Source organism: Mustela nigripes, chromosome 12, assembly GCF_022355385.1.
Source record: "Mustela nigripes isolate SB6536 chromosome 12, MUSNIG.SB6536, whole genome shotgun sequence".
NCBI classification, from domain to species: domain Eukaryota; kingdom Metazoa; phylum Chordata; class Mammalia; order Carnivora; family Mustelidae; genus Mustela; species Mustela nigripes.
The window spans coordinates 83,609,958-83,624,715 of record NC_081568.1 but is presented as its reverse complement, the minus strand read 5'-3'; the positions used below and the strand labels follow the sequence as shown (position 1 = coordinate 83,624,715).

The window sequence follows — 14,758 nt, the reverse complement described above, 5'->3', positions numbered from 1 at the left end:
ATTTTAAAAGCACCCCTGTATTTTAAAGGAGCGCCTGGGTGGCTCAGTGGGTTAAAGCCTCTGCCTTCGGCTCAGGTCATGATCTCAGGGTCCTGGGATTGAGCCCCGCATCGCATCGCGCTCTCTGCTCGGTGGGGGACCTGCTTCCTTCTCTCTCTCTGCCTGCCTCTCTGCCTGATCTCTGTCAAATAAATGACATAAATAAAATCTTAAAAAAATAAATAATCGGAATGAGATTGTTATAACAATAATGTAGAACCAATGGAATGCTTTTGTAAATGGACAAAAATCAGGAAAAATAGCTGAAAAAATAACAAAATAGGCACATTTCTTTAAAACCTTGGAAACAGGGGCACCAGGGTGGCTTAGTCAGTTAAGCATCTGCCTTTGGTTCGAGTCGTGGTCCTGGAGTGGTGGGATGGAGCCCCGCGTTGGGCTCTCTACTCTTGCAGGAAGTTTCTTTTCCCTCTGTCCCTCCCCCTGCTTGTGAGTTCTCTCTCTCTCTCTCTCTCTCTCTCTCTCAAACAAATAAATAAATAAGAACTTGGAAACAGATTTTGAACCATTGTGCTTGTTAAACAGTTGGACAGATTATAGCTTTTTTGTCTTTTGTTTTGTTATGATTATGATTATGATTTTGTTATACCCTGTAGTTATGTCTGGCTCTTCCTTAGAGATTTTTTCACTTAGGAGATTAAATTGTACCTGTGAACCCACACCAAGGAAACTAGAGCCTAAAGCATTTGAAGTGAATATCTGTTTTATCATATTGGTCAGCAACTACCTAACAATTGTCTCCTTCCTACTTAAGGCAGAAGGAAATTCTGTGACTAGAATTGGCTTTTGAGCATTTGAGAATAGCAACATCAAAGAGAGATGCTTAGTGTACAAAAACTGGGAAGGAAGCGCCAACAACTTCTCAGTAGGAAGGTGATCATGTCATGTCTTATTAACTAATCCTTTGGTGGAAAGGATTTGCCTCGAGGACAGTTATAAGCCCTCGTTTCGTGTTCTTGTCATAATGATCATGTTCTCATTCAGTTGTCCAGCTGCTGATACGGTTTTTGCATGAGGTGACACTCTGACTCTGATGAGAAATCTAATTTTTTTTTTCTTTTCAGGTAATTGATCTTCATAACAGAGTAGGGAGCTAACAGCTCGATTCAATAATTCTCTGTCAGCAATTTTTTAACATGTTTAATAAACGTGTTTTTATCTAAAATAAGATCCTGAACACATATTTAAAAAAAACATTCTGAGGGCTCCTGGGTGGCTTAGTTGGGTAAGTAGCCAACTCTTGATTTCGGCTCAGGTCATGATCCCAGGGTCGTGAGATCAAGCCCGATACTCGGTGTGAATAGCACAGAGTTGGCTTGGGATTCTCTCTCTGTGCCTCCCCAATGTGTGCTCACAAGCATTCTGTCACTTTCTCTCTCAGTCTAATTAATTAACTAATTAATTAACATTATGGTGTACAGGGTGGTACAGTCAGTTGAATGTCCAACTTTTGGTTTTGGCTTGAGTTGTGGTCTTGGGGTCATGGGATCAAGCCCTCCTCATCACTGTGAGCTCAGAAGGGTGTCTGCTGGAGATTCTCTCTCCCTCTCCCTCTATCCATCATCCTGCTCGTGCTCTCTCTCTCTCAAATAAAAAAGCAAATCTTTATGTATATAAAAGTAACTCACATTCATAAAGACTTTGGAAAATATAGAAATGCATGAAAGAAGAAACTGGAACTTACTTATAATCTTACAACTCTCCCTTTATGAATATTTTGATATATATTCTTGTTGATTTTTCTCCCTACATATATATATTTTTGAATAGCAGGAATTTTTCTGCATGCACACGGGGATTATTAAAAATATGTTAAAAAACTGATTTTAACATTGTATATAGATTTGAGAAATGACCTGCTTTTTGGTTTCTTTTTTTTTTTTTTTTAAGATTTTATTTATTTATTTGACAGAGAGCGCAAGTAGGCAGAGAGGCAGGCAGAGAGAGGAAGGGAAGCAGGCTCCCTTGTGAGCAGAGAGCCTGATGCGGGGCTCAATCCCAGGACCCTAAGATCATGACCTGAGCTGAAGGCAGAGGCTTTAACCCACTCACCCACCCAGGAACCTTACTTTTTTGTTTCTAATGAACACTTTGGTCACCAAGTATTGAGCTGAAATTCACTAGTAGCCTGTCAGAATTCTTCAGGTGTGATAGGTATATTGAAAATAGTAGTGAATTTTTAACACGTGTATCAGACATTATCATAATTTCAATTTGTTCCATAAAACCCTGGAAAGCTGAAGTTACAAGAGAAGGTCAAGCCCATTATTACAAACTGTGATATTAATGGTGTAGCTAAATGTACCCTGAAGAAATGGGAAACTAAAATTTATTGAGCACCTATCTGTCAGGCAGAGTACTGAATATTTTGCCGAGATTGCCTGATACACATGACATCTGTGGGCTGAAAAATGACGTCTCCAATCTCTGTACCTATAGGGTGGGACAGAAATAACCTAGGTTCAAATTCCTGCAATTCAAGGATGGCAAAGACAAGGTGGATTTTGATGGGAAAGATTTTAATTCACTGTTGAATCAAGGAAAAGTGCATAACTCTTGCATTCTCGCCTTACTTTGAGCATGGCAGCACAGCCTTAATATTGAAATTGTATCTTCTGTTGGGTAGATTTCTGCTTCATAAGAATTCAGTGCAATTTCTTTTGCATAAAGGATATTCTGTGTGCTGCCATATCAGGATTGCTCGAGCATGGACTGCTTACTATAGAGGAGTCTCTGCCTTCCGCTGATCTATAGGTAATAGAAGATGTCTCCGGAATACATTTCCCTAAAGCTATAATCGGATATGCCATGCGCTCACATAACAAGTCATGTCAATGGGAAGTGGCAAGTCATTTACTGCAGAGTTACAGGAAATGCAAATCGGATCTGGTGTGTGAAAAGTTGAAAGCTCTATTTTGCTGCCCGCATTATGGAAACGGCTTGCTCTTTGCACATTGCTTTAGATAAACCGTTCCCTGAGAATTGTGACTTAAGGTGACCAGAGGCACGATGCTGCCTTTATGTTCGTGATTATCGTAAGTAATGCATCCTCTACCTTATTAGGGACAGATGTGGTAAGATTGGCCTGTGTTTATGAGACTAATGCCTTTGATAGGAGGACATTGGTAGGATATTTATTTATTTAAAAAAATATTTTTATTTATTTATTTGACAGACAGAGATCACAAGTAGGCAGAGAGGCAGAGAGAGAGTGGGGGAAGCAGGCTCCCCGCCAAGCAGAAAGCCCGATGCAGGGCTTGATCCCAGGACTCCGGGATCATCACCTGAGCTGAAGGCAGAGGCTTTAACCCACTGAGCCACCCAGGTGCCCCTGGTAGGATATTTTTATGAGTGTTTGTCTTAAAATTTACCTTTGCTCCAAAGCAAGTGGGGCACTTAGAATTTTTTGATTTGTTAACACCTTACTTCTGGTCTTCTCATTATCATCTATCTGAATCCTTATAGCAGAACCCTGTCTTGGGGTGGTTTTTAGGAGCACAGGCTCTGGACTAGCTAGTAGCGTTTGAATTCTAGCTTGAAGTGCTTGTGTGATACTTTGGGCAGGAAACTTAACTCATCTAGTCTTCGTGTTCTCCGCTGGTAAAGTGAGGATGGTAATCACACCACATGTACGGCGTTGTTGTGAAGGTTAAGGCAATACATGGGAAGTTCTTAGCACAGTGTCTTACTCAAGGAAAGAAATCCTTCTAATCCTGTTAGGTGGGTGAGGCAAATATAAAGCAGAAGGACATTAAGAAGTTAAATAAGACCCTTAGCCTCAGGCCACATAGATGCAGAACGGGAGTCAGATCAGCCAATCCCATGTCAGCCTTCTTCTAAAGGCTGCTTTGGTTTCTTAATTAAACACATGTGTATATGCAGCTGTTGACTTCTAGATGTGATGTTTTGTCAACAAATGTAATTATGGAGCTTATACATTGCAACAGACATAGTGGTGAGGCAATGAAAGTACAACGGGACTTCCCTACGCTCAAGCGCCCACACACATGAGCCCATGGGAGCACGCATCCACATTCAGAATGTTCCCCTCTCAAAGGAAACCTCAGACCTTTTGCACATACCTTGCTTCTAGTTATGGTTCTGTCATGAGCAAGTGCTCATTTATTTACTCAGGGCCTCAGCCCTCTTGCGGGTAAAAAAGAAATAATAGTATGTGACTTGTATTGTTAATTAAGATACTACTAACCAAAACTAATCAAGATAGTGTATGAAGAGTCCCTTGCATTGAGCCTGGCACAGAATAAATGTCAGCTAATATCTTTATTTATTGTTGCCATTGCTGATGGCGCTGGTGCCGATGGCGTTTGTAGAGTCAGAGGGAGAAGACTCTCCGGACCCACCTATCTAAAAGCTGGGAATCTTATCTTCTTTATAACTCTTATGACTGTCTGACCTGATTGTTCTTATTTATCATCACTTTGCTTCCATTAGAATTATGTTCTGCAGAGAAGGGAGCCCAGGACAGTGCTGGACACATAGCAAATGTCCCTCTAAAGGTCTGTATATAAATTAATGAATGGGGGAGAGGGTGAGAGCAACAGGAAAGAGGAGGGAAATCACCTGTGTGAGCAAAGAGGGAGGGAACAGCCCATATCACCAATTTCTCATGTGAACTTCTGGGTCTGTTGGCAACCAGCACTTGTTAAAACAAAAACAAACAAACAAACAAACAAAAAGGAGCAGTGTCCTAGAGGAAGTCAGCTTAAGAAATCATAAATAATCTGATAGAGCGTGGGCAGTTCAGTAAGCATCTTTCTCCTCATGGGGATGGGGAGCAAGCACAACTTGCATCTACTAACTTGTCTTTGATCTGAGTTCACGTCAACTTCCATCCCCCAATCTTTCATGACGGTGACAATCCTGCTTTCAAATCCATTTTCCAATATCCCAGTTACTCTCCCAAATCCCACTTGCGAGTTTCAGTTGATCAAATTCATTGCAGATGCCTTCAAAGATGGTGTGTGCACAGAGATGCCTGCCATATGCTTCTGAGCATTGAGTTACTGTATGTGACACAATTATAGTAGTGATTGGCACACAGCGACAGATCTATAAATGTCCCCTGTTGTTATTATTCTTATCATTACCCATTTATTCAAAAAGGATTTATGGAGTTCCTCTTATGTGCCTGCAGATGTTCCGGGCTCAAGATATTTAATGGTAAACTGAAAAGACCAGATCTCTGACCTCGAGAAGCTTACGATGCAGTGAGGGAGGATCACAAAAGAAAGTTCAGTGTTTCACGCCAGATAGTGACTGTGCTACCTAGGTGGGTGGCTGCAGAGGCCACTCTTGCTGAGGGCGGGCCCCCATCTGCCTTGTTCTAACCCCATCACTCCAGTCTCTTGGGAAGAGGCATACATAGTAGGCATTGCGTTCTCATTGAATGGATACATTAAGGAGAAAGTTTCTGAAAGGGGACCTCGTCTAATGTGAGCACTGCAGGATCTGGATGTAGGGTGTGTGTGCAGATGCAATGTGAGCTGTGCCGTTTGCCCACTCTGTTTATTGGCAAAGGCTGGGTTGGTGTATTTGTGGGTGGCCTCGGGGACGAGAATGAGGTTGTGAGAGCAGGCACGTGCAGAAGTAAAATCTGTGTGGAACAGAGGTAGCACAGAAGGCAAAATATTTAGTAGTGTGTGTTTTTTTTTTTTTTTTAGGTCAATCCTAGTTGATGTGTGGAGGGTTCTGACTGAGGTAAACCTCAGTCAGCATGTGAGGGCTTAGCTTCGGGTTTGTTGAATGACAGGGTACTGGAAGTATTTTACAAGGCTCAGTCTAGGGATGTGCACGTGTCTGTGAACTGTAAAATAATTGTGAGGTTCATTATAGATGGGTAAAAAGCACAGTCTAGGGCGCTAGATGTGAAGCAAGAATAATTCAAGTGTAGATTTGTCTGTGAGTCAATTACAGGCTTTGTGATTGTCAGCCAAGTAAGAGGGTCTCTCTCTCTGTCTCTCAACCAATTCAAGGGGTCTTTTTTGAGGGTGCAGGTTTGTGAGGCAGATTCTAGAACTGGGGACAGTTGTGAGACAGTTCTAAGATGAGAATGAGACGGATCTGGGATTATGAGTAAGCAAAGTCTAGGACTGTGAGTCTGGTAAACCTGAGTTTGTGTGTCTGTGTGTTGTTGTAAATCAGAATTTGGCTTTCAGATGAACACACCTGAGCCAACCGGGTTTGTGTGCAAGAGCCGGGCAGAAAGATTTGTCTTCGGGAAGCAAACTCGGAAATCAATGTGGGTAAAACATGGTGTGTGTGCACGTGTGAGTGAGGCAAGTTCTTGAGTGTGAATCTGGGGGTTGTTGGGCGAGCGGGAAGTGTGCATGCGTGTGTGTGTGTGTGTGCGCGCGCGCGCGCGGCAAGTTGGGATTTCTACTTTCGAAGGGCAGCCGGGCCGCGCGACCCTGTGAGGCCGCGTTGGGGTCGGGTGCGCGCCGAGGGGCGGCGGGCGGGCGACAGGTCCAGTGGCGGAGCGCGCCGCTGCCCCGGCCCCTGCGCCGCGCGCTCGCTGGCTGGCTGGGGACTGGCAGGAACCGGAGCTGCACTGCCGCCTCTGGCGCGAACGCTCAGGCGCCTCCTCCCGCCCCAGTCACTGTGGCTCGGCGCACGCTGCCGGCGGCTGCCCTTTCCGCCTCTGGGGGAGCAAAGCCGCGGGCCGCTGTGCGCTGGAACCATGGCCTCGGGCCGGAGGGGCTGGGACAGCTCCCACGAGGACGATCTGCCCGTGTACCTGGCCAGGCCGGGCACTACGGACCAGGTCCCGCGGCAGAAGTACGGCGGCATGTTCTGCAACGTGGAGGGCGCCTTCGAGAGCAAGACGCTGGATTTCGATGCCCTGAGCGTGGGGCAGCGGGGCGCGAAGACTCCCCGGAGCAACCAGGGCAGCGTCCGCGGCTCGGGGAGCCGGCCGGGGGTCGAGGGGGACAGCCCGCGCCGGGGCCAAGGCCGGGAGGAGGGCAGGGAGCCCGCGCCCGCCTCGCCCGCCTCGCCCGCGCCCGCCGGGGTGGAGATCCGGAGCGCCACGGGCAAGGAGGTTTTGCAGAACCTCGGCCCCAAGGACAAGGTAAGGGGGCCCGGGGCTCTTCTTCTCCAGCCCTCGTTCCCTTGGCGACCCGGGGCGCCCCGACCCGGGCACAACTTTCTCCGGCTTACTTCGCTTGAGGACCGGGGACAGGGAGGAGGAGGAAAAGGGCATCCTCTGCTGAGCTACCGCGCGACCTCTCAGCCTGGACCCGGATTCGCGCGGGTCCCCCGTGGCAGCATCTTCGTGCGCGCGGGACCGGGGTGCGCGGGTCCCCGCCGCCTCCTTGCCGCACCCCCGGGCCAGCGGGTCTGGGTGGGTGTGTCCGCGCCGCCAGCCGCGGAGGCTTAGTGATTTCTAGCCCTTCTCTCCGTCTGAGTAACCACCAGCACGATTGTCTTGGCCCCACTCTGGCCCTCGATTAAATCTCAACTCGGGTCAGCAGGGCAGAGGGCAAACTGGCGCTGGGAAAATGGGGTCATCTCTATAGTCCCCGGATGAACGTACAGGATGGGCGGTCTCCCCTCTCCTTCTTCAGACATCAGCTCTGTCCCTGAAACTTTTGGGTGTGGAGCCACTAGACTAAACACCCTAATCTGAGTGCCTTTCTTCTGTCCTAGATCGACATTTCCCATCTGTGTTTGTAGAGTGTACGTTTATGCACGTACGTAGTTTGTTGCAAGACTGGGTACCACAGGGATCCAGCTGTCTCTGGAAGAATATCACTTATTTTTGAAAACAGGCCAGAGTTTTAAGGGTGCGCTTTAAACACGCACAAGCTGCAAATTCTCTGCGGCTCCTACATGTGCCAAAGCCAATTTCTTCTGTATGTGGATTTTTGAGAAACTCATGCCACACTGAACTGACTGGAGGTATGGCGCTGAAATCCAACTTGCTTTCATCTATTTGTTTATGTCATAGAAAATCAGAACCATAGTTCAGAACATTCAAGGGCTGGGCAGAGCCAGAGTATTCAAAGTTCAAACTGATGCCGTTGAGTTGGGAAACAATAGTAGTCAGATAGGTCACTCTTGTGTAGATAATGGCTGCAAAATCCATCCACATATATTATTGTGTAAAAACTGATACGAATAATAACCCGAAATGGAAATGTGTGCCCCAGAGCAATTACAATTAATGCTTACCCAAGTTCTAGATGTTTTTCCATTCAAATCCAGCGAGCCAATCAAAGGAAAGCTTTATCTCTGCACTGCTTGATTTTTGGAAGTTTGAAAAAACAAACAAAACTTTAATTATTGATACCACCAGGGAAAGAAAGCACTGAACTTCATGCTTTGTAAGGGTGCCATTGGGAAACAATGTCCATGTTCCTTGCAATCACTCATTTAGTCTGTGATTTTCATATCGTCCTTAGAATATGGCATTCTCCTAGGCCCTGCTCATGTCATCCTTTTAGGAAAAACTTCTGATATTTTGGAAAAGCTGTGTCTGATATCTAAACTTAAGAATGGTGTTACAGGAAGATTATTGCCTCTTTTTAGGTCTGAGCTGATAGGATTGTAATGTTCCTGTCCTGACTCTATGGGGTGGGAGAAGTGATGGAAAAGGTTGGTAACAATTGCTGTGAGTCAGTGCTGTTCCCTTTGCTGGAACACCCTGATGTAAGCCAGATAATATGCCTGGTTTGCAAGATTTAAGAATGGTAACTAGAGAAAGGGAAAATGTTCTTCCTGTAAACCCAGAAATTCTCTCGTTTTCCTTCCTTTTGCAAACCCTATACTTTCGGCTCCTAACTGAAAAATAATAATACAACTTAAGCATCAACAGGATTTCTTGTGCTACGTGGTTATTTCTAAGTTGAGGCTTGCTGTCCGCGTCATGCAGGCCATGTTATTATCTCTAATTTGGTTGAATCACACTGCTGAAAGAGTCAGCAGACCTTATCTACTTCTGTACTTGATGGCTATTTCCTTGAGGAGAGGGATTGTGTGTTTGGATTTATCACCGTGGCTAAAAGGCCTGGCACACTGGAGGTGCTCCATAAAGGTTTGTTACATTAAACCTCCTTAATTAAGACATATTTTTTGCTACATAGTTGCACAGCGATCATCTGGCCTCTACTTATTTTATTTTTTATATATTTTTAAAAATTTTCTAATTTCTTAAAGTAAACTCTGGGCCCATCATGGGGCTTGAACTGACGACCCTGAGATTGAGGATCGCATGCTCTGCTGGCTGAGTCAGCCAGGTGTCCCTTCTGGCCTCTATTTAAATACCACACTTTCAGGGAGTGCTCCACCTCATGAAACAATTTTGGAAAATTTCACTTTAAAAATTTTAAATTAAGCCCAGATCTGCCTCCTTGTAGTTTCTATAAGCTATTCTTAGTTTTGACCTTTTAAAATACAAAAATAAAGTTTTGGTTTTTTGTTTTTTTTTAACATTCTGAAATACTTTAATGACTTGAAGCTTGTGGGTTTGTTTAGCTGTCAGAAAAGGCTGGGTATTGCTCCAGTAACAAGCAGTCCCCACATTTCAGTGGCTGAAGCAAACAACAGTTTATTTCTTGCTCCTGCTACTGATCAGCAAGGGTCAGCAGGGCAGGTCTGCTCATCATTTCCCCTGTAGGGAGCTAGACTGATAGCCTAATGGAAGTTTCAGCTTGACGTACCCATGTTGGCAAGAACATAGGGTGAGCTGCTCACAGACTCTTGAACTTCCATGCTGAAGTCGCAAAGATGACTTAGGTTCACATTTTCCTGGCCCGAGCAACTCATCAATCCGTGTGTAATCCTCTAAGACAGAGGTTAGAAATATTTGGAATATAGTTTTAATATCCTTCCTGGGTTTGGAGCGGGACTATTGGGATGGCACCTGGCTCCACCCACTCAAATTACGGGAGGCTGAGTATATAATTCGGCCACTGTGCCCAGGCGTTCTCACCCACAAAGGTGGATAACAGTGACAACTTTGCACATAGTAAGTACTCGATACAAATTAATTAATCTTACTCTTCGATTTTTTTTACTGCCCTGTATATGTTTGAGGGCAATTATCACATTCTCTTTAAAATTGTCTTTTTTAGCTTTAATATTTCTAGCTTCTTTAGCCTTCCTGTAATGTAAGCCTTTCACCCCTCCAATTTACTTTTAAGGTTATAATATATTTTATAAATATTCTTTCAAAAATATTTTGAACTGAACCTAGTGTTCCAGATGGCATATGGCCATGACAAAATGTATTAGGTTAGTTCATTTCTTTGATTTATAGACAACATATGCTTCTGTAGTACGAGATTACACCTAATAACTCAGTATCCATGTGCTGCTATTGTCTCCGTAGTCCGTTCTCTGTCATTCAAGTGTTCAGAAAGTTTTTCACATCAGTTGCTGTTAAGTCAGGATGTCTCCATTTTGTACAACTGAACTTAAAACCAGAAACCAAACAAACAAACCAAAAACCTTTAACCTATGGGATTTTATTTTTATTCCTTTTATAATACTTATCACCATCTTAGCACATCTTTCTGTCCTGATAATTTTGAACCTTAATTCTATGACATAGCATCCCTCTCCCCAGCTTTGGACCATCTGCAGATTGGATAATAAATACTCTTTTTGAGCACTTTATGTGTACCTGATATCTACCTATATAGACATAGATATTATCATAGAACATGGTTGTACAGATAGGGAAATTGAAACTCCTAGATACTAAGTGTTTAGCCCCAAATCACGCTGATAATAAGTGGGGACCCAGAATTCAAACTGATTTTTCTGAGTCCAGCCTCCCTTTTTCTGAGTTCTGAGTACATGTTACTCGCATGCAGGGCAAGATCAGAGCTTTCCACCACACCTCTAGAAAATTCCTCCATCTTGCTGCCAACCCCTTATTCAGGATACTAGAACACTTGCTCAGTCTATGAAAACAGTTGCTGCAAGATACTTTTTTCCCCAAGTTGAATGCAAAGTTTTTGTTTTTAAAAATTTTTTAAATTTATTTATGACCGAGAGAGAGAGAGAGAGAGAGAGAGAGTGAAAGAGGGAACAAAAGCACAGGGGAGCTGGAGAGGGAGATGCAGGCTCCCACTGAGCAGGGAGCCTGATATGGGCCTCGATCCCAGGACCCTGGGATCGTGACTTGAACCAAAGGTAGATGCTTAATGACTGAGCCACCCAGGCACCCCTGAATATAAAGTTAGTAAGACAGATTTTAAAAACATGTCTCAGTGAACTCATAATACCCTTTCAAGAGCATATCTACATATTAACTCCTACCTGAAGGAAATGAGTTTAGTTAATAAATGAATAAATTATGAAGAAGCTTCATAACAAAACTGTGTGGGAGAATAAAAGTAAAAAAAAAAACAAAACAGTCTCTGAGTTACACTTTGACTTGCCAAGTGCCAAGTTTGAAGTATGACTTGGGTGTTAAATTGTGATTCTGGACCCACCTGTAAACACCCTGTTAAATAATGCAGCTAGATTTTTCTTATGATAGACATTTATACTGCCCAAATCTTCCATGTTTGGCTCATACAACTTTTTGTTTATAACTTTTGACAATAAGTACATAAAAAAGCAATTTTAAATGGAAAGGAAATATTTTTCACCATTTCTTAAGATGGTTTCCAGAGGTTTTCCTGCAGCGAAGAAATTACTTATGGGAGGAGAATTATGATATATGGTCTGCCAAGAGCAAATGATACTGCGAAGACTCTGTCATCCAGTGAAAACAAAGTAATGACATTATGATTACACGGGTCTATTGATAACGCCCTTTCAGGAGTCACGGGTCTCTTCGAGTTCTCTGCTTCCCACGTGGGCCACTTTTGTGCAAGATGTTTCCTTTGTGAAGCCAGTAGGGGTTCTGGCTGTAGGAGGAGAGCATTTGAAACAAGTGAGCTGTGGTGCTTACCTTTTTATCACTTGTCCTGTGCTTTTCTGGTCCTGGAGTGCATGTGAATTTTACAAAGCTGCTCTGACCAAGGAAAATTTGCCCTTAGGCTGGGAAAAAAGGCTCTTGCTTACCTGGTCCCCAGGTCACACTCGAATCTGGGACTATATTTATTTGCCCAAACTTGGAAGTGTTTGAAACCTTGCAGAACTTTGGTTTAGTTTGACAGTAGGCATTTGAGGAACATTAAAAAAAAAAGTGCCTTCCAAGTAATGCTGCGATTGGCAGCGTTCCCTCAAAGTAATGGTCCATGGAGACAGGGTTTTGCTGACAGGCTCTTGTAAGTAATGTTTAAAATTGCCAGGGGACTGTCGGGAAGGCTTTTCTGTCAGTGATTCTCTTGCTGATTAATTTCCACTGGGCGTTATTCCTACAGAGAATGTTCCTGTGAGGCACGGGAGAGAGCTTACTAGGAATAGGCGGTCTGGTTGTGGGGAATGCAGGTTGTGGCTGGCAGCTCAGACCTCCATTTTTGGCAAGAGGCAGAAGTCCATTAAGGTGTGTAAGCACTTTTTAAAAACTTAAACTTCTAGGAAAATATCACGTTAAGACTTCCCAGTACTCTCTACCTGGACTTACGTGACATTCAAAAAACAGTTCTACTCCCTCAGGAAACAATGGCGTGAGGCAAACAAACAATAAACAAAGCAGCAAACAAAAACTAAAGCAATGGGGTAAAGCATTAGCAGCCTCAGCTTGGAGACCCAGCCTTTCACCAGCTGTCCAACTTGGGCAAATTACCTCCTTTCTTTCTCAGCCTTGGCTTCCTTCTTCCTAAAATGAATGGGGTAGATCAGATGGTCGCCACAGCCATGGTCTATAAACTTTTGATTGTGCACCTCTATGTAAAAGTTTTTTGAACATGGTCTCTCTCTATGTATATATACACACATGGGCATGTGTATAAATTACATGCATAACTTATGTACAGTTGACCCTTGAAAAATGCAGGAGTGAGGGTGCCAACCCCCATGCAGTCAGAAAACCAGGTATACCTTTGAGTCCCCAGAACCTTAACTACTGTTGACCAGAAGCCTTACAGATAACATTAACAGTCATTCTACATGTATTTTCTACATTACATGTATTATGTACTGCATTCTTGCAATACGGTAAACTAGAGAAAAGGAAAATGTTATTAAGAAAATTGTAAGGAAGGGGTGCCTGTGTGGCTCAGTGGGTTCAAGCCTCTACCTTTGGCTCAGGTCATGATCCCCGGTCCTGGGATCGAGCCCGCATGGGGCTCTTTGCTGGGCAGGGAGCCTGCTTCCCCACTACCTTCTCTGCCTGCCTCTCTCCCTACTTGTGATTTCTCTCTCTTTCTGTCAAATAAATAATAAATAAATAAAAGAAAATTGTAAGGAAGAGAAAATATATGTACAGTACTGCACTGTATTTATTGAAAAAAAATCTGCATGTAAATGGAGCAGTGTAGTTCAAGACTGTGTTGTTCAACAGTCAACTGTATTCATATCTTGTGACCATTGTGCACTAAAGAGACAAATACAAAGTAAAATATTATATAGACACATATAGATCCTTGTACTTGAGTGGCTTGTCTTACCCACCCAGTTGGGTTAGTGCTTGTGAATCTCTGATCTTTAGCTCAAAGCCATTAAGAGTCAGTGGTTCTAATATTATAATCATAAATGAGTTCATTGTCAGTTTGAGTTCTTCAGTGATACATGCTTTTTTAAAAAAAATAATATATTTGTGAGAGATGGAGGAGTGGGGGAAGAGGGGCAGAGGGAAAGAGAGAGAGAGAATCCCAAGCAGACTTCCTGCTGAGTGTAGAGCCTGATGGAGGGCTTGATCTCACAACCCCAGGATTGTGACCAGAGCCAAAATCAAGGATCGGAAAAAGTAACTGAGCCATCCAGGCACCTTGGTATATGCTCTTTTATGAACCAGTTTCTAAGAATTCACAACTGTTGGAGGCTTGCTCTAAGGCTAGAGACGAGGTGTTAGGGAGTGTTCAGTATACTCTTTTTGTACGTGGTATTGGGCCAGTGTGTAGATAGCAAGGGTCACCAAAAATATGATGAGTCCCCGGATCTCCCTTTAACCCCCATTTTTTTCTCTACTTGTTTATTCAAAAAACACTTATTAAGCACCAGCTATGTAAGTGCGCAATGAAAAACTAATTTTTTAAAAAGATTTTATTTATTTTTTGGCAGGCAGAGATCATTTTAAAGATTTTATTTATTTATTTGACAGAGAGAGAGATCACAAGTAGGCAGAGAAGCAGGCAGAGAGAGGGGACAGGGAGAAGCAGACTCGGTGCTGAGCAGACAACCCGATTTGGGGCTCGATCCCAGGACCCCGAGATCATGACCTGAGCTGAAGGCAGAGGCTTTAACTCACTGAGCCACCTGCAGAGGCTTTAACCCACTGAGCCACCCAGGCGCCCCTATTTTTTACCACTTTAATACATTTTTATCAGCTTTATTTCTGAGAGCTTTACAGGTTCAGAGGAGAAACGAGTGGAAAGTACGAAGCTTTCCCTTATTTCTCTTGCCCCCACACTTGGCGAAGTGTCTTCCTTATCCGTGTCTTCCACCGGAGTGTCACATTTGTCACACTTGAGGAATCCTCACTGACATATCTTTGTCATGTAAACACGTCGTAGTTTACATGAGGGCTCACTCTTGGTGTTGTTCATTCTGTGGAATTTGAAAAATGCGTAAGGACACCACTCACCATCACAGTATCACACACAGGATTTTCATTCTCCTGAGA

General features: G+C 43.7%; 1 protein-coding gene across 1 annotated transcript in view; it reads left to right on the top strand.

Annotated features, from left to right (window-relative positions):
• Nucleotides 1-6,565: 6,565 nt before the first annotated feature.
• The window catches only part of DPYSL3 (dihydropyrimidinase like 3), a 109,082-nt gene continuing 100,889 nt past the window's right edge, over nucleotides 6,566-14,758 (top strand). Inside the window, exon 1 of the mRNA XM_059417860.1 lies at nucleotides 6,566-7,144. Within this exon, the coding sequence (XP_059273843.1) occupies nucleotides 6,755-7,144 (390 nt within the window). The 5' untranslated portion in view covers nucleotides 6,566-6,754. The remainder of the gene's footprint in view (nucleotides 7,145-14,758) is intronic.